The sequence below is a fragment of the Ylistrum balloti genome, unplaced genomic scaffold (assembly GCF_031769215.1).
Source record: "Ylistrum balloti isolate Yb309-2 unplaced genomic scaffold, AGI_CSIRO_Ybal_v1 Utg370338, whole genome shotgun sequence".
Taxonomy (NCBI): Eukaryota; Metazoa; Mollusca; class Bivalvia; order Pectinida; family Pectinidae; genus Ylistrum; species Ylistrum balloti.
In genome coordinates this window covers 155,420-176,205 of record NW_026782244.1, presented here as the reverse complement: position 1 = coordinate 176,205, position 20,786 = coordinate 155,420, and the positions used below count along the sequence as shown (strand labels likewise).

General features: G+C 36.8%; 1 protein-coding gene across 1 annotated transcript in view; it reads right to left on the bottom strand.

Annotated features, from left to right (window-relative positions):
- LOC132553593 (calbindin-32-like) overlaps positions 1-20,786 on the bottom strand; it is a 64,139-nt gene that overhangs the window by 14,202 nt on the left and 29,151 nt on the right. Inside the window, exons 3-4 of the mRNA XM_060217849.1 lie at positions 4,554-4,643; positions 4,358-4,444 (exon numbers count right to left, since the gene is read on the bottom strand). Coding sequence (XP_060073832.1) covers positions 4,358-4,444; positions 4,554-4,643 — 177 coding nt within the window. The remainder of the gene's footprint in view (positions 1-4,357; positions 4,445-4,553; positions 4,644-20,786) is intronic.

Sequence of the window (20,786 nt, the reverse complement as noted above, 5' to 3'; positions counted from 1 at the left end):
CCAAAGTCTCGCTGAGCACCACTTATCGTTGTGAGAGAGGCTGGTATGCAATATTTTGGCAAAGTCAGTGACTCCCAAAGGTTGTTACACTTACAAACAAGCGACAACGAGGTTAAGTTCCGAACTACCTACGGTTGTAAAAGTAACTGTTTGGCGACATTGTGGTTAAGTCTGAGCCTGCGCAATGCTAATGCAGAGAGTGGAGATAAAAAGGCCTTGAACACCAGCATAATAAGGTACACCCAAAGAGTCTGCTTCTTTTCATGATTGTAAAATATACATAATGGGTTTTACTTAATCTAAAGAAAGAATGAACAAGATCATAATGCTGTTGCGACATTAGACAGTAGGGTATATGGCAAATAAAACTGCCTTTGGCGTATAGCCAGTTACTTCATTATTTAGAATCATTGTTTCACCAACGACGATATCTATATAGGGCTCCCCCAGCCTTAACTGTCAGAGGACCCAGCTAAATCGATTACTGATACCTTGAGAATAAAATTAATATATTCATAACTCTTCGGAAAAGGAATCATGTGTATCATCAAGTACTAATAGTCTCCAGTATATTATATTGTTTAATACTTGTATCAAACAGCCCGCTCTGCCCAACGTGTATACTGACATTTACTCTACCCTGACTCTCTTTAAATAACTGAATATTCTGTATCCATTGTGTAACGTACAGTGCGTATAATAATTGATTTGCGCTTGGTAGCATGTGAATTCATTATTAACTTCTAGAAAAATCCATCACACTATTAGGTTTACACAACGGTCTGACCCCCTGCTAGGTTTGTTTCATTTTTAGTATAAACATCAATTACATGCAGTGAACGTATTCTGAAATTACAATATTGGCAAATCAAAAGGCCCACTGGAAACTATCAACAGAATTCGAGGGAACTTGTTGATTGTATACTGTTTACAATACCGAATGTATTACGCCTGGCTATTTGATAATGTATGCCTATACCACTCCTGTAAATAAATAACTATCTGGTTGCATTATTTTGGCTGGTAATATGCCCACAGTTGAAGGCAACTGATACCTTGAGGTAATCATTTGTTCTACATACATATTGACTGGGAAATCCCCTCGAGAAATTGAACTAATAAGCTTATTGACATTGTACGTAGAGACAGACTACTGGAACATTATCGGTGAAACCTGTTCTAGACACACGTTCCGCTTAGGACTCGACATTTCTGATGTTTAATGGAATCAATATCAAAATGGAAGATTTGATGATACTAAAAGTAAACATATGATATTCAATAAAACGTTGACTGTTGTACTATTACATACCTTCCAAAGGTAAAATGACCTAACTGTCATTTGTACTCGATCAAAGATTGTAAAAAACATTAACAATTGTACAGCGCTTTCCAATACCTATTAAGAGCACGATGCAGTGTAGCCAGATAATGAAGTAAATGGCATTATACAGCCTACATTTTGAACCCGAGAGGCGACTGAGGGAAATTTAAAGTGATCTACATAGGAAATTATGTATCGATCACACCAAAAATAATTAAATGTCTTATTTTTCAACGAATCAGGTTATATGCAAATATTTCAATATGTTGTTATAATAAATCTTTTTGATCCTCCAAACACATCAGATACATTTTCATAGTTGTAATTAATCCTCACATACACAAATGCCACAGATATGGTTGTCTCAAGTCATCTTTATCAAAACATCAATGCAGGTTCATCATCGGTTGTCTATATTCTAATAACAGATATACCGAACTCTATCATAGTTAATGTTGATAATAAAAGCAATAAAACAAATAAGGCAATTATGATTTGCATAAAATGATCTGATGTAAGATTCTTGAAGATTGTTTTGATGTCAAGCCAGCCGACTGCATTAGTATGTGTCACCTACTAATCGATCCGTCGTAAGAAAATATAATGCTACTTTTCTAAAATCTCACTACGGACCTTTACAAATTCACCATCGCATTTCAAAATTTCTGATGGAATTATTTGAAACGAAACGTCTTTTTATGTTTTAAAATTTTGAAAATTGATTTGTTTTCATGCAAGATCATTATTTCTTAATTCTCTTGTATCATCAACACTATCCAAATGCAGTATTTATGGCATATGAACTTAATTACAGCGAAGCAATTTGGGAACCTATCGTACTTCTTTTTTGGTGAAAACTATTTTCTATCTGAACAGTCATTAAAACATGAAAACAATTATAACTTTATGGAGATATTCAATTGGAAGTTGTTCATAACAAAAAATATAGGGTTGTTCCAATATTCATTTACCTATTAGTCTGTTGTTCTTATTGTGATCAGTTTTACCAATAAGTTACGCTGATATTTTAATTGCAGCGTGGGAAGTAAATATTACTATTTCGACAATATTGATTTGTCTATGTATGGGGAGACATATAGAAAATAATTGGACATGAAAAAATCGTAAGAAAACTCTGATCAATAGATATGTTTTAATCTCAAACCGTTACCTAATTTATGCAAATACATGTAGTGCATCCTAACCTGACCCAACGTAATCTTCCAATATGTAAAAACTCAACACGAAAATACCAACATGTCATCATAATCATAATCTAAAATCAATAAAACTGGGCAAAATATCAACAAAAGAAAAATTTAAACGGGAACTTATAAGAAAATTATAAAATTATAAGAAAACTAAGACCAAGTGTTCCGAAAGAGCAACATCTAATAACGACTTCCGCTATGTTAACCCCAGTAATGCCACGTTCTCTAATGAGAACAAGGTATGTAACAACGAAACCAACATGTTAACTAACAACTCCAAACAGGTCCAGCTTCATATAGCACAAATAAATAGAAATTGATATCTCAATAAGACCAAGACCAGGTGTCCCGGAAGAGTAATCGTCGGCACAAGCAAGTAATGTCACGTTCTCAAACGAGAATAAGGTATACAACAACAGAACCAACAGATAACCTAACGAGCACCGAACACGTCAAGCTTCATATCGCACAAAAAAAAAACAACAAAAGAATTTCTCGATGAGATCACTATGATGACCGTACAACTTCCACATATTTTTTGTCAACCTGAAACCCTTTGATACGAGTTTTTTCCACAGTTGACAACTTCATTAACGAAAATCGTGAAAACTGGAACAGACCTTTTGAATATCGAATCAACAGCATCATAGGTTTTGGGTCCAGGATGTTGCTATCCAGAAATGGAAAATTCACAGAGGGGAATTTGAAATCAGCGGGTTTATTGTACAGCTGGTTGGAAGCTGTCTTAGTTAGTTACCCTATAAAAAATAGAGATAAGCGGCTGATAATGAAGAGTCTATTGTTCCATTGTTTTTTGTTATTCTGGTGATATAGACAATGGACGTGGTCAATGCCGTTTCTTGGTTTTGAAAGACAAGTCGTCATAAATATATCTGATATGAAATAAAACGACATTGCATGGTATTTGTGATAAGTTCTGCCATAAATTCAGCCTCCTTTGAAAACAAAAAAAAAAAAAAAAACCCTCATCGAACAGAGGGGCACAGATAAATCTTATCACCAAACTCAACGAAGATATTGCCAACAAAAAACTCAATCTTTTAAATAATTTTTCCTCTGTGTATTTCTTCTTTCGTTGATTTGGACGTATAATTCTACGAAATAGGCTTCAGTAGAGTTCACAAACATATTTTTGTACCGCCGTTCTTAGAAAGGAAAGATCTCATAACAAGACAGCGAAGAGATTACTTCATTTCAGAATGGGATATGTGGTGTACAGAGTGAAAAAATTAAATGTCTTACAGAAGAAATGTGTTTTAGAAGAGATTGTTGAAGATTGACTAAAAGCTCTTTGGAGTTCTTTAATATCACACACTGTTAATTCCACTCCTTGAGTAAACAGTATCACAGAGACTGTAACTTCATGGTGCTAAGAATGGTGGTTAGTAGTTTGACGAAGGTTTGGTTGAACAGCTAGACAAGCTAGCAATAAAATATGGTTTATATGGATTCTTGTAAAGTTTAGTATAGTATGGATATGTATACGTATAATGATGGACTAAGTCGGACTAGATAACCTAATTCATGAATTGAAAAATAAAACTCACATGCTGAGATAAGATTTTTCTTATAAATGCAATGCAATAATGGGGGCTACCTTGTAGTAAATGTGATACATATTTGTGTTTTAAGGCTATGTTTCATGACGGGAATTAATACTTTTTGAATTTACAAAACATTAATATAAGGCAATAATACAAACTGTGTTACAGAACGATCACTTAAAATATGGGACTTGAACTCTATTGCACATAAGTCAGGGAGAAGGTACTCATAATTAACATATAGCAGGTAATCTTACCTTCATGAACTCGACACTGGAGTCAAGTGGATGATCTCGTCGAAATAACAACAGGAAATTTTCCTCTGTTGGCAGGATTTGTGCAAGCTGTGATGATAACAGAATTTAGTAATAATTGCATTTTGCTATTGGAAAATTGTCAAATGAGAATTAAAAACACCATATTTTACTTTTTATGTTTTAGTTGATTGCTTACCTCGGCAATATCGATTTTACCATCCCTATTTTCGTCGAAGGCATTGAGAATTAATTCTTTTGCTTCTTTAAGCGCACTTTCTGAAACAACCTGCAGGTACAAAAAACATTAATCACTGTTAATTCAGGTAACGATACATCAATTGCTTTTATCTTAATTAGTATAACTAAGATCTAGACATTTCTATCGATCAATTTTGATTTTCCTAAGTCGCCTCCTAGGCCTTCACAATTTAGCTTCTTAGCATCACTGACGATTCCTCGAAGGATGCAACAGCTGTATAGTGCAGTTTAACTCAGTGTTTGGCTCTACTCTATCATCAAAATTGCATTGAAAGGCGCTGTTCATTTGTGTGCCTTTGTACAATCTTAAGAGCACAACAAGGTGTCCAGGGAAACAGGTCATGTGAATTTTTAAGCAGACGCACTATGAATTATGTAAAAGCAGTAGTATTCGCAATTATCCACATCAAACTCTATTTTTGCTGTAGATGTTAGTTATTGTCCCAACAGGACTCTTTTTCCAATACCGTGTCTCGATACCAGATAACACTTATTATAACATTTTTTTAAATAATTGAATTATGGTATGAAAAATGTCGCTATTTTCCCCTATATCTCTTTTCTATGTAAAGTTTTATTTGCATGAACATCAAATATGTCCATTTCAATACCAAAGACAAAATGGAATAATAAACACTGATCAGGTTATAGAAACTGTTATATATCTAATATTGATATTCCGATCGTCGTTTCCGAAACTCTAATCAATTAAAAAAATCATTGTGTTTCAAAACTAGTTACATTTATTAAAGAGCTTTTAGCCTTTCAACGCTATATTTGTACCAGCAGATAACACTGATGCCCAAGGGAAGGAAACGTATTGTCTTTATCCCAGTCAGTCATGGATTTTTGACTCAGGATTAGATAGAAAGTAATCAAACTCCGAAAGAATACCAAGTGTGAGAGAGCCTCGTTAATCATTGATTGGTCTCCGAGAACAAATTATAACCCACGTGTGAATCACCTGTTACTTACGAAATAGACACTACACTGCTTCTTGATAGCAGTAATAAACACACACTTTTCGTTTCTCATCAATAAACAATTTCAAATTGCTTTAAAGCTACCTTAGAAATCAACATCAAGACAAAGCCACATATTGCTTTAAATTAGTTACCCATATTATCTATACATCAGTGTTTAGAAAAGGTGTTTTTACTTCCAACAAAGGTTCAAAAGGCATGCAATTGACTAGGATAAAGGTATAACAACCGGGGACACAATATAATTCCTATGTCGTAGCTACAATGCATGGAGAATTCATTGATGTAATAAACAACTGAACTGGTCTCTATATGTTATCATCATTCCACTCTTCTTTGATCACTAATAAACACTTAAGTAACACATACAGACAAAACTTGCATATTGGTTCTGCACCAAGGTATCATGAAGAATTGTACTAATTTGCATAAAATTTGCTTTCAGTGATATTACCTATTATAACAGATGCGCACAACAAAAATTAATATGAATGAATCCTCATCATTTCCTTAATTACTAAATAAATCCCTTCTTACGAAATCGCTTCCGCTTCCGGATATTTTTACCAATTTTGTTTTGTGTTTGTAAACTACGAACATGGCAATTTCGGAAGAAATCGAATGGCATCAATGTTACCCATGTCATTACCTTAGGTATAATTAGGACTTCGTATAATTGGAATCAGGTAATTGAACTCTGGTAATGTGTACGAGGGTAATCACATTCTATATCCGATATCGATTATCGAGTCTACAGCTAATCCATTACATATGTGTCAGCGCAGCATGATAATGTTATTGTTATAAAATGGGAAACAATAGAAGTGTATATAAAGCATTTTCGTTAAATTCTTGTAAATGGACAGAAGTAAACTGCGATGGTTCTTACATCTGTGTCCTAATTCCAGTATCCATGTGGCAGATAATAAAACTTTTAATCAAACTCTTATTTAGTCAGCGATGCGGTGAAATAAGTATCTACAAACTTCCGCATCCTTTCTTACCCAGCAAAGATTGCACAAATGACGTACAAGTGAATATCACCTTTCAATAATTTAGAGTTAGATACAATAGAGCTGAACGCTATTCTTTGAGTGAATTAACACGTAGCATGCATGTTACGGCAAACCTCAGGAACTTCCACAAGGAGTGTCTACCACCTGCTATCTCAAATATTGTAATTGGGATTTGTTATATATATATATATATACATATATACATGGCAAAACCTATGATGTTCTATTATAAGTGTGACAACACGCTATGGTATCAAATAAGGTAAAAAAGCTGTAGTAGAGCCAAATAAAGAATTAAGCTGCATTATACAATTGTTCCATCCTTCTTTTCACATACAACATCATTTCTGATTTCGGAGCCTCACAATGCTCTTGACGATTACACACTTTTAATAGCAATGACGTTTCAATTGACTCTTTATTTGAAAATCAATACAACACAGGAAAACGGTGTCTTTAGGCTGTCAGTATAGGTACCTTATCAACGGGATAACACAAGATATATACTTACAACAAGCAATGTTTTTAACATAAAAACGGTAAACGAAACTGGTTAGGACATTATTGAATTATCTCAATTATCGGTTTTATGGATAATTGTTTACGGCAACGAGCCTGTTTTACCGCGTTATGAGGACATTTCACGAATAGCTACGGTCAATTTACGGCAGTGTAGCGCAGCTAGATGGTCTCGGGTCTTGTGTGTTGATCATAAATAGGGACAATATAAAAAGGTGTATCTTGGGAAATGTTGGGAAAGCGCACAATGGCAAGCTATGATACACACCAATGAGTGCCATCTCTAAATCACAAAAATATAGAAAACAACCTGTACAACAGGTTTCGCTTCCCGGCCCGCATATGGCACACACAATGCTGCAAACTTGCGATTCAGACTACCCCTATCATCAAGATTTATTACAAACTTACTTCCAACTGTCATTCGGTTTCAACATTAGGGTTAAACTGAAATTCAAAGTGAATCTAGACCACTAACAGGTCAGCAAGCGCCCCGCTATGTAGTTGGAATCCCCCAGCCCATCCTCCAATCTTAAACAAATCATCCTAGACGAACAGATTTCTTGCAAGACCTGCCACAAAAAAACAAAAAACAAAAAAAATTAGAGCTTGGGATATAGCAATATTCCAAGAAATCATTTTTGGTAAGGAGAATTGTAAATTAAGCAAATTATGGTTATCACACAGAAACGGATTTTTACTTATAGTTACAGTGACCTTTGACTTTTGGACCTGAATGACAATCTATCTTCAATAAACGCTTTTGATTTAGCAGCATTGCATCAATCAAGTTTGAGTTAGATTCAAAAATCAGAAATCACGAGTTATTCCACAAACTAGATTCTCTTCCATTTAGCCCTACGGCTTACTAGTTAAATAATATGCACTTGTCAACCTGTTGGGTGCGCGACACTGAAGTTCAAAGTTGAAAATTATCTTATCGATATTGCATTTCACGTGCCTGACCCATGTGAGAGGTCACCATATAAAAAGACATAACCAAGCCTAGACACACGCTTTTTTGTCAGTCAGGGTGCGTGACAGACATTAAGCCAGAAGGGAAGGATATCTTGCGGGTCTCGCGTCCGGGATTTGCATTTGCTTGGTAAAGTTTCAGCCATTTGAACTTATTTTTATTGATTCCTTTCCTTCGCTCCGCGAATTTCATTTGTTTACATTTGGTTATCAGCTGTACGGTTATGCGTCGTAAGCAGGCTCGCGGTAAACGGTTGCCTTTGTCGGTGACTTTCGATAATTGTGAGTCTGACGATGACCTCTCTCTCCATCCCGGAGAGACGGAGGCAGAGGGGTGTGATGATTTCTTTCCGGGACCCCTTCCCGATTTGAGTTCGGGTCTAAGCGACTCTGTCGCTTGTGCAAGTGATAAGGACTCTGCACAGCCGCAGTCACCGAACGTTGTTCGGAATGACAAATATGGCGGCGTCGGAGGCGATGCCCCGACTGTTCCTTTGCCCCGTGGGGGTAAGAAACGTCCCGTCTGCTCTGAGGCTGCCGCTGGTAGCGAGTTTCAACTCATGGCGAAACGTATGAGGGCTCTGGAGGAGCAGTTAGCAGACGTTAAGCGGGACCGGGCGAGTTCCCGTACAGGAAACCAAACGGCTGGTGGGTACGGCAATGATTATGTTGTTGACAGTTTTGACTCAGATTTTTTTTAGTATGACGGACCCGTTGTGTCTTCAAGATACAGAACAATCTTCCATTGAGTTAGATGATATATATTCTGATATTTTACCCACAGAGGAAGGTCATATGGAGGACTTGTTCGCCATCCCTGACTATGTATATGGTGATGTAAAGTTGGGCCCTAGTGTTCACGAGGGACTTGCCAAACTTGTAAATACTGCTTGTAGAAAAACGTCGGACGTTTCTAAAATGGCAGAAAAATACCCTGTACCGGCAAATTGTGCCGATATGACCGTCCCACGATGTAACCCTGAGATTTGGGGTAAACTTGGTAAGCCTTTACAGGCAAGAGATTTTCAACTTAAAGAGGCCCAGAAGTCGGTGTCTGACGGTATGGTACCTGTGATGAGGCTGACTGAGGCTCTTATGAGTCATCCAGACTTTCGAGAGAAGTTCAGGCCTCTGTGTATTGATGCTCTGTCCATGCTAGAGAATGCAGTACATACATTGTCTTTGAAACGTAGGTTTCTTATGAGACAAGCTCTCCCGCCATCATATCATGCCTTATGTGGGAAAGACATGCCAATAACTTCAAATCTATTTGGGGATGATCTTGCAAGGAAGGTGAGAGACATTTCTGAGGCTAATAAGGCTTTCAATGTTTTGTCTTCACGAAAACAGGTACAGTGAGGAGGTTGGAGTGGCGGCCAGAGAGGGCGAGGGGGCTATAGCCAGTACAGAGGCTCAGCAAGGCCTTTTTTACGGTCGGGCCAGCGGGGCCGGGGACAACGGCGACCCGCATACATACATCAAAGTCAAAGCCAGACACAGAAAAAAGAATAGCCCCTAAGGTGAGTGTTCCATCTGGTAGAATCGGAGAGCGTTTAGAATTTTGGAAATCATTGACTGATGATGAATGGATTTTGGATGCTGTGCGTGGTCTTACACTTGAGTTTGTAGAAATCCCTGTGCAACATAAATTGCCAGGACCAGTAGCTTTTAGTAAGGAAGAGATGGAGATTGTTGATTCTGAGGTGAATGATTTAGTATCCAAAGGGGCAATAACTCAGTCTATTCATGAGAAAGGTGAATTTGTTTCTAATTTGTTCCTGGTCCAAAAGAAAAATAGTAAATTTAGGCCAGTCATTAATTTGAGGAAGTTGAACGAGTTTGTGGTGTACCACCATTGTAAGCAGGAGACCTTAGATGTTGTACTAGAATCTGTAGAGAGAGGTGATTTCTTCACTTCTATTGATCTAAAGGATGCATATTTCAGTATACCAGTGAACAAACATCATAGGAAATACCTGAAATTCAAATGGAGAGGTATACTATATGAGTTTATGGCTATGCCTTTCGGTTTGACAAGTGCCCCTCGGATATTTACCAAAGTACTGAAGCCAATTCTGGCTAAAGTTCGCAGCTTGGGTATCCATGCTTTCTATTACATAGATGACTCAAGGCTGCTGACAGAGAGGTTTGTGAAAGGAACTGTAGGGTGTTAGCTGGAGTTTTCCAGATTAGTTCCGAAAAATCTTTGTTTTCTGCTAGTCAAATGGTCATTCATCTTGGGTACTTGATAGATTCTATCACATTTACCGTTTCGTTACCAGAACAAAAGGTGAAGAAAATCATAGATGCATGTTCCCATGTCTTAGGTCAAAAGTCAATTTCTCTAAGGGAACTTGCTAGTCTCATTGGCTTGTTTACGTCATCTCTTAGAGCAGTGCGGCTGTCAGGGCTATTTTACAGATTGGTAGACAAGGAAAAGACAGCAGCCCTACATAATGGTTTGTCTTATGACGACAAGGTCAGTTTGTCTAGGTTGGCACAAACGGAGATAGTATGGTGGAGAGATAAGGTAAACAGTATGAATGGTCGGGCGATAAGACCAAGTGATCCAGATGTGATTATGGAAACTGATGCATCTGGTGATGGATGGGGAGCAAAGTTTGGCTCTCAAATAACAAAAGGTCTTTGGTCAAAAGCAGAACGTGAACATCACATAATTTTTTTGGAATTAAAAGCTGTTTGGTTGGAATTACGATGTTTTTGTTCAGACATGTCTGATACTCATGTCAGGGTTGTGACGGATAACGTCTGTACAATTTCATATGTTAATAAGCCTGGTGGAAATGTAACAGAGCTGAATGAGTTAGCAAAAGAGATATGGCTGTGGTGTACGGAAAGAAATATTTTCATTTCTGCCTGCCACATACCGGGTGTTTTGAATGTTGATGCTGATTACTTATCACGGTCAATGCAGTCTTCGGGAGAGTGGTCATTACACCCTCTGATATTTGACAGAATATGTGGTCATTTCTTCAATCCAGATGTTGACCTATTTGCAAGTAGGTTGAATTTTAAGGTTACCAAGTTTGTCTCATGGTATCCTGATCCAGATGCTTGGTTTTATGATGCCTTTTCTATGTCATGGTCAGACTACTTACCGTATATTTTTGCTCCTTTCAGTCTGATCAGCCGTGTACTGCACAAAGTGAAGGAAGACAAAGTAAGTATGGCAATAGCAATCGTTCCCTTATGGAGAAGTCAAGCGTGGCTACCTACTCTATTAAATATTGTTGTGGATGCGCCCGCACGCCTGCCGAGGTGGCGAGACTTGCTATTGTCCCCACAGGGGGAGCCGCATCCCTTAAGAAACAGCCTGAGACTGATCGCATGTTGCGTGTCAGGAGATCTCTCCAGAAGCAGGGCTTTTCACGACAGGCTGCCACACTTGTCTTCTCCTCCTGATAACAGTCCACGTCCAAGCAGTATGACTTGGCATGGAATAACTGGGTCTCTTGGTGTGGTGAACGACAGGTTGGTGCCAATCATCCCACTATCAAGGAAGTGATTTCCTACCTCACTCATTTGTTTAATGTAGGGAAATCTTACAGTGTTATTAATACACATAAGTGTATGTTGTCCCAGACTTTGCCATTACTAGGCCATACAGTATTGATGAACAATGCCCTAATTTCTAGGTTTATGAAGGGGGTATTCAACACTAATCCTCCTAAGCCCAGGTATTCATCGACATGGGATGTGGCACCTTTGCTGAAGTATTTGGGTGATATGTTCCCTTTGACAGCCCTGGAGGTGGATTCATTGACCAGGAATTTAGTTTGTTTGATAGCACTTACAACAGCACAAAGAGCACAAACATTGGTTAATTTAGACCTTGAACATATGCAGGATTTTGGACACTATATTTTTTTTACAGTCCCAGAACTTATGAAAACATCCAAGCCATCAAAGCCATTTTATAAAGTAACATTGTACAAATATTCTCAGGAAAGATTATGTGTAGTTTCAACCTTAAGATATTATGTGTCACAGACAATAAACATACGGAAGAGTAATAAACTTTTAGTTTCTTTCAGAAGAGGTTTGCAAGTGTCCACTTCCACAGTGGCAAGATGGATGAGAGAAGTGATGATGGCGGCTGGAATTGATCGACAGTTTAAACCTCATTCAGTTAGAGGAGCGTCTGTGTCGGCAGCATACACGGCGGGGACATCCTTGAGGGACATACTGGAAACGGCAAACTGGGCATCAGCCGAGAGCTTTAGGAGGTTCTACTTAAGAGATATTGATGACCCGGGTTCATTTTCAACCAGTGTTCTGCAGACAGGGCAGTGATAAGATGTCAATGATATAGACTTTGTGAAATGTGGTGTAATTTTGAAATACTAATGAATGAGTGAACTTGAGTTGCAGTTTGGTTTTCTTTTTCATGGTTATCTGGAATGTTGGCGGATTCTTTGAAGGTGCATATTATTTAACTAGTAAGCCGTAGGGCTGAATGGAAGAGAATCCCCCCTCATCCAAGTATCACGATGGATGAGAGGGATTCTCTGTAATGAAGCCCGTAGGCTGGAGAGTTAAATACCCTCCCAAGTCTCTGGGTTTCTATTTCTGCTGTTTAGTTTTGGATCTCCCACCCCATAGTTGCACACAATCTGCCAACATTTCTCTTTGAAATAAGCGTGTGTCTAGGCTTGGTTATGTCTTTTTATATGGTGACCTCTCACATGGGTCAGGCACGTGCAATGCAATATCGATAAGATAATTTTCAACTTTGGACTTCAGTGTCGCGCACCCAACAGGTTGACAGGTGCATATTATTTAACTCTCCAGCTTCCGGGCTTCATTACAGAGAATCCCTCTCATCCATCGTGATACTTGGATGAGGGGGGGATTTTCCAATATAGCGATAATAACCTTTGACCTCTGGGTCTGCAAAAATTGCCTAGCAAGCGCTTTCAGTAAGACAGCATTGTATGAACATGGTTCATATCTGGATTTATAACAAGTTGTGAGCGCGGCTTACTCTCATAAAGTTAAAAAAAATCATATCTTTTAAATATAAAGAAGAGCAATTTCAGAAATTATTTTTTCGCGGTGGCAAATTGCCAGTGTTTGATCACCGTATATTTTTGTACTGTCTAAATAAATGGAAACTCGCGAAATAGACAAGGTCATATGACTGTATATTGCTTTTCCTGACATAATTACAATCATCATTTGCTTCCCTGGGAAATATACATTGAATTTATAGTACGATTTAAATTAATCTTGTCACACTTTCATTATAATTTTGATTACAGCTAAGTCATTATTAACAGTGAGATATAGATAGGTCAATTGATGTAAAGGTCCCCGGGTTTTCAGGCATCACTTCAGAAAGCATAATTGTTTATATGATGTTACACTTAAAAGGAAGGTATAACTAAGAATTAATGTAGACGTAAAATTAGAATATTCCAGGATATCTTCAAAGCAACAGACTCCGCTAGTTGTTTATTGACTTCGAGCAAGAGTTTATCAGAAACAGGTTGCCTTTACTTCATCATAACAGTTTATTTATCTATTAGGTTCCAATGTACATAGTTTATATTTATCTATATTCTTGTCGCACATTATATATGCACAATTAGTGCTTCATCCGTGTAATCTAATGACTTTGTTCGTTGACTTTTTATCGCTGTTGTGTATACAGCTTTGCTTTCCCCTTTTCACATTCCTGGCTAAGTTTCATATTGCGCTGCCTTTTTTATCCTTGAGGCTGACGCTGTTGAAGATAAATGATTGCTGGTGATAGACGTTGTGGACTAATGTGTTTGTGATTCGTGGTATATTATTTCTGCATCTTTGAACACAAATTAAAAAAAAAATTAAAATATCTACATGGAGCTGTAATGCATTTATTTCCCTTTAAAGAGATAAGTTGCTGTAAATCTATAAGAAGCTATTTAGAAAGCCTTTGTTATATATTTCAACACACTTTACAGACAGTGATAGATTATTTCTGTTCTGTCTCATTCAAATATCATTGAATTATGCTACCTATCATTATTATTATCATTATTATTATTTTCGAGTAACTTGAGTAGTTCTATTTTTAAAAGACGGAGTATTTAAATCAACACAGGTACAAAAGAATATGTATCCAGTTTTCCGCGCAAATTTTACCACCAGAAAAAATCCAGACGATGCACATTGATATACTTGAAAAGGCTAAGCTATGCATCAACGTGGTGGTACCTTCACAATAGGATCAAGGCGACTAAAGGCAAGATAAATGAAGGAAAAACCACGAGCCTTTATTTCCAAAACATATTGTAGTTAAAGAATGAAAGTTTCAATAAATTTCCAAAAATAATACTATACATATCTTTCATTGAATGTCAAGACAATTGATTAATTAAAGAGTCAGATCAATTAATCTACAGTGTCTTACTACGGGTGTATAAGATTAAATGTTTCATAAATGAATCGAAGTGGAGACTTATCCAAGAAACAAAGGCACTTAATGCCATTCGTTGACTAGTCATTTGGATAATATCTTATTTGTCAAGCGTGAAGACATTCTAAATGCATTTTTTGTTTAAAAACAACAAATTAGGAATGAATGTGCAAAGAATAACTGTTAACCAAGAACGATCATATTCTGTTTTTGGATGCAGTAGATTTCAGATTTAAAACGAAATTGAATCCCATAAAGAAATGACTGACAGAAATTGCGTGTTTAGTCAGAAAACTCGTTTGTTTTGCATGTCTGTTGAAATGATGCAAATCAGCAATTTTTGCTTTTCTGTCATTTTGCGTGGTTTCGGTTTGCATATCTCTTCAATGTGAAGCGACAGGTTTCCTTGGAGGACATATAGATTAGATTAACCTTAGATTTGTATTCAGAATTATATTAGCCTTTGTCAATATACCTTCCACATACACCATTAATACCAGCTGCAAGGCTTTACATATCATGCGAATTTCAGTCTCATTGAAGACAATTCACTGAATGTTATATAATGGGTTTTTTTTTCACTTTGCTGCAGATGTGATTTACTGTACAAACGCTTTAGGGCCTAACATTGTAGAAACGGTGAAATGATAATTTTAGATAACAGTGAACGACAAAGTACCGGGCAGGTATGTTTATATAGCAGTGATGACGTATTGTTGCAGGAAGTTGTTTAAAGAGTATTGGTGATGTACTTGGTAGATAATAGTGATGAAGTACCGGGCAGGTGGTGGTTAAAAGGGTATTGGTGAAGTATTTGGTAAATAATAGTGATGAAGTACCGGGCAGGTGGTGGTTAAAAGGGTATTGTTGATGTACTTGGTAAATAATAGTGATGAAGTACCGGGCAGGTGGTGATTAAAGGATATTGGTGATGTACTTGGTAAATAATAGTGATGAAGTACCGGGCAGGTGGTGGTTAAAAGGGTATTGGTGATGTACTTGGTAGATAATAGTGATGAAGTACCAGGCAGGTGGTGATTAAAAGGGTATTGGTGATGTACTTGGTAGATAATAGTGATGAAGTACCGGGCAGGTGGTGGTTAAAAGGGTATTGTTGATGTACTTGGTAGATAATAGTGATGAAGTACCAGGCAGGTGGTGATTAAAAGGGTATTGGTGATGTACTTGATAAATAATAGTGATGAAGTACCGGGCAGGTGGTGATTAAAAGGGTATTGTTGATGTACTTGGTAGATAATAGTGATGAAGTACCGGGCAGGTGGTGATTAAAAGGGTATTGTTGATGTACTTGGTAAATAATAGTGATGAAGTACCAGGCAGGTGGTGATTAAAGGGTATTGTTGATGTACTTGGTAGATAATAGTGATGAAGTACCGGGCAGGTGGTGATTAAAAGGGTATTGTTGATGTACTTGGTAGATAATAGTGATGAAGTACCAGGCAGGTGGTGATTAAAAGGGTATTGGTGATGTACTTGATAGATAATAGTGATGAAGTACCAGGCAGGTGGTGATTAAAAGGGTATTGGTGATGTACTTGATAGATAATAGTGATGAAGTACCAGGCAGGTGGTGATTAAAAGGGTATTGTTGATGTACTTGGTAAATAATAGTGATGAAGTACCAGGCAGGTGGTGATTAAAAGGGTATTGTTGATGTACTTGGTAGATAATAGTGATGAAGTACCAGGCAGGTGGTGATTAAAAGGGTATTGTTGATGTACTTGGTAGATAATAGTGATGAAGTACCGGGCAGGTGGTGATTAAAAGGGTATTGTTGATGTACTTGGTAGATAATAGTGATGAAGTACCAGGCAGGTGGTGATTAAAAGGGTATTGTTGATGTACTTGGTAGATAATAGTGATGAAGTACCGGGCAGGTGGTGATTAAAAGGGTATTGTTGATGTACTTGGTAGGTGCTAATAATTCTATAAATTATTGATTGGGTACCAGGTAAGTGATGTGAGTAATATGCAGGGATAAAATAACGGTGAGATGACGCAAATTTCCAACAAAATCAATAAAGATACTGAATCAAAAATGCAGGCATGATGTTTCAATTATCAATTTCATTGTATATGAAAAAAACAAAATGTTTTCAGGTAATATTCTTTACTTCGCCTCCGGCATGCTAATACATGACGGCACTGTTTCCTTTGTAAAAAAATAAAACCTTACGTCACTTCATCTCTGTTAAACTTTTATCATTTGAAATGTATGTTGAATTGTTGATTATATTTATTTTGTTCTGTACCTCTGCTTTAGAGTGAAACCCAGTGCAACAGGTCTTAGAATGTCATTAGTTTAAGTCTATGATCTATGGCGTTGACAATGTGAGCAATTTCCGGACAGATTCATTCCAGAACTCCAACCCCGGAAATTGCTTTACACCTCTCTTGCTATATCCGTCTATAGAAAGACGTGAACAGTGGTTCGAAACATAGCTAATCATAGATAGAAAACTTATGAGAAACTTCCTGTCGGATTTTCTTACCGCGAAAATTTCTGTATCACGAATAATGAAATGTGCATGTCTTTCTGCAGATGTTGTGTTAATGAATTCCATTACCTATTTCTTAGACTTGTCGAACTGATTGCACAGTGTAAACATTGCATCCGTTAATATTAACTTAGAATAATAAAATTATATCGCTGTTGGAGTGCACTGTTTTCCTCAACGTGAACAAAACGATAAAGATTACAGTCTTATTTTGTGAAAGTACTGATCATATGGTGTATAAAACAAGAGGTGAGAGTTCATTTCCAATTCAATTAAGTCTTGTCATCAACAATGGTTCACACAGTAGAAATTTCGTGCTGGCCTCAAAACATATCTCTTTTTAAATCCAAAAGGATTTTTTTTCTAATTCAGAAACATCGTGACTTTTTCTTAATTAGTGTGTTATTGTGTGCCTCGAGCCTTTTGTCCTCTTATAACGATCAGTCATGTTAAATGTACCGGACTTCCTTGAAACACAAGTTGTTTATGCTTGAACATCCATCCAATAGACTGGAAATGTACAGTAGTGGCCTGGTTTGTAATGACGTTCGCTATCCATCAATAACACTAGCCTAGGAAGATTTCTACATCTACTGTTACTTTCATCGCTATTGTAACCGCTAATCAAACCGGGGTTGTCGTGGATGGGTCGTACGGACAGGTAGTAATGAGATCAGGGATGTCTGATACAATTACAATTTGAGAAAATAAGATGTGACTTTACAGCATTTTGTTTGGTTATATTCTATAGACTTTTTTTTTATTAAAATAAAAAGTACCACGAAGCGATAATGGTGTAGATAACAGTCACATCTCATGTCTAATTAGGTTAAATCTAGATTTAAATGACCTTGTAGCAGGCAGTTTTTTCCTCCCTAATTTCAACATTGCTCTTAATAATCTCATTTTTATGAGAATCTTACTTAATAAGGATGTCCTGAGGCTTTTGCTCCTATTAGTAAGTGAAGCCCTTTAACACATAATGTGTAAAGTATAAATAACCATTTTCTGTCGCTTGGGAAATTGCCGAGATTTCTTACATCTGTCTGCCTTAGATCCCTTCGACCGCGGACTGTGTTAACACCTATAGCTGCCTTTAGGAAACAGACGATTTGCTATTACCTGTCTTAGCCATTGATTTGCCACTATATCAAACTATCCACTTAGATCTAAATCATCAACGACGAAGTTGGAATTCACATAGAAATGCTCGTTAACGGATTTATATAACTAGAGCCACAACAAAGATGAGGTAGTCTCAGGAGTATGAGACATCTCCATGACCAATTAGTGTCATATCTCTTACAAAAGCAGCATGACGCAACATAACCTTACTCCTGGGAGTAGACATGGAACCAAAGGCGAAGTAATGTGCAGCAAAGCACTTATCATAATATAATCCTAGTGTTTAGGGATGGATTGAACAGAAACAGGAATGGTCATCTGTGTCGGTTACACACGTAGACAATCCAGCAAATTCCAAGCTTGGATAACAACAGACTTTTTTTTAAAAAATTTCTATTCCTTCAATTCAAACGTCTATTTTTAACGACAGGCGAAGATGTTAAGATTATAACTGTTGTTTAGGCGATGATCTTGTCATGCCACTTCTTATTTTCAGGCGACAGTGGTTTCACCTCTATCTTTTTGTCATCTTATTTCACTATACCAAATGTGTAGAACAAGAAGTATAAACTAGAGCGTCGACCCCTCAAAATGCCCGTATAGATATAGGTTTATTTATGCTTTATTCTCGACATATGTTATATCAAGTGTAAACACAAAGATAACCTTTTTATCTCGAACCCGCCCTTCAAGCGACTGAGGTGTGGCTGGCGTATATCTTTCAAGCTTTTCCCTTAACGCAGATTTTGTCACCTGGTCTTGTCAAATGGTTAATGTGCAAATGGGAAAAGGCGAGATCGCACTCGGAGCACATTTTGCGTACCAAGCGTAAGATGTAGAATGTGTGTGGGTGTTTCTGACGATAAAAGTCGTCCTGAATAATAGATGCCGTTCACAAGATACAAATCAACTAGCCGGAAAATACAAAAAAAAAAAAAAAAAAAAATCACATAATTCAAACTCAAAATCTATGAATTTGGAGGACAACTAGCACAAAGTAATCATTAACCTGGCAACTCATGAAAAAGTACAAAAAAAGAAGACCAAGTGTTCCGGAAGAGTAAGTATTTTTTTGTTGAATCGACGGATTTCACAATTTCATCCCACAGTATATTTCTTTTTGGTTTTAGCTTTTCTTGACTACATGGAAGACGAAAAACCAGTTCCACCGAAGTTTTTTTTTATAACTTTCTTGTTATAATAATGGTGTACACCATCTCAAAACAATGAAGAAAAATTTGTTGTAATGATATCAAAGATTAAGCTATTTTACTTTAGATTGACTGATCTTAAATGATATCACATTTATACATCCTCTTGTATAGTTTACGCATCCAATAAAATCAAGAAGGGTTTGCATTTGATTATGTATTGACTATCTGAATCATTGTAATGGTGAATATCATGGACTAGTGTATAGTCTTGTTTTTTCAATGTTTTCGGATTATTCAAACTTAAGCTAATATTTTTATTTTCCAACACGTACATATATCACCATTCATGGAGTTAATTTCGCACCAGTCTTTTCCAAGGTAATCTATTTCATGAATGCAAATGTAAACGATATGTCAATAATTAGCGATGCATATCTGTATTTATCAATAAACCATAAACAAATTCATCGCACGTGGGATATCTGTTATGATATCGAATATTTTAATACAAACTTGTACCTAAATAGGCGTAATGTTGATACTCGTACTAGACACATAATACCAATTGTTGAATTATTGACATAACACCAAACAATTTCATCTGCTTTGCATTTCCACGATTTATGGTCAGATGGTATAGGTAAGGTTGAAACTATTGTAAAATCATATATTTTTGTGGACTCAAATTTCCTAGTTTTCCAAAAAACATTTTCGTTGGCACTTGGATTCGTTGACGAATCTGAAGAATAAACTGACAGGGTTCAAAAAGATGCAGGATGATGAACATTATGGGACTGCTTTAAGGCCATCATAGTTATCCTATTGAGAATTATTATGTTTATTTGTGCGATACGAAGCTGTATGTGCTTGATGCTCGTTAGTTTGTCTATTGGTTTTGTTGTTATATACCTTGTTTTCATTTGAGGAAGTGACACTACTTACTTGGATTGACCTAGATTTTCATGGCGGGTGTCGTCGATGAAGCAGAAGAGGCTTACTCTTCCGGAACATATCATCCTTGTACTTTTCAGAAATCTTTTGTTAATATTTTGTGCTATTGTTTTACTTAATTTGATTTGGTTTCTGATTAAGTTGAAATGTTTTTTTCTTGTTCTTGATTACAATATTCGACAGAACTATAATCTATGTCAAACTTTCTATATGCATGATTTCGAAGACATATGGAAATGAGTGAACTTGCAGTACCCATGACACCAACAACAAAAATCCTAATGACAATTAATGATGTTACAGAGCATTTCAACAACAAGGTTATCGATAACACACGTCACTTTTACTACCTCAAATGGACATCTATTAGCGGAAAGTCTACCTGTGGCAGTCACGCGGGTATATTAATCCTACACGGATCGATCTTAAACCTCTTACTGGAGTTTTCAAGTAGTATCCTGGATGGAACATTAATATTGATACGGCTGTTGAAGAGAACGAGCTTTCT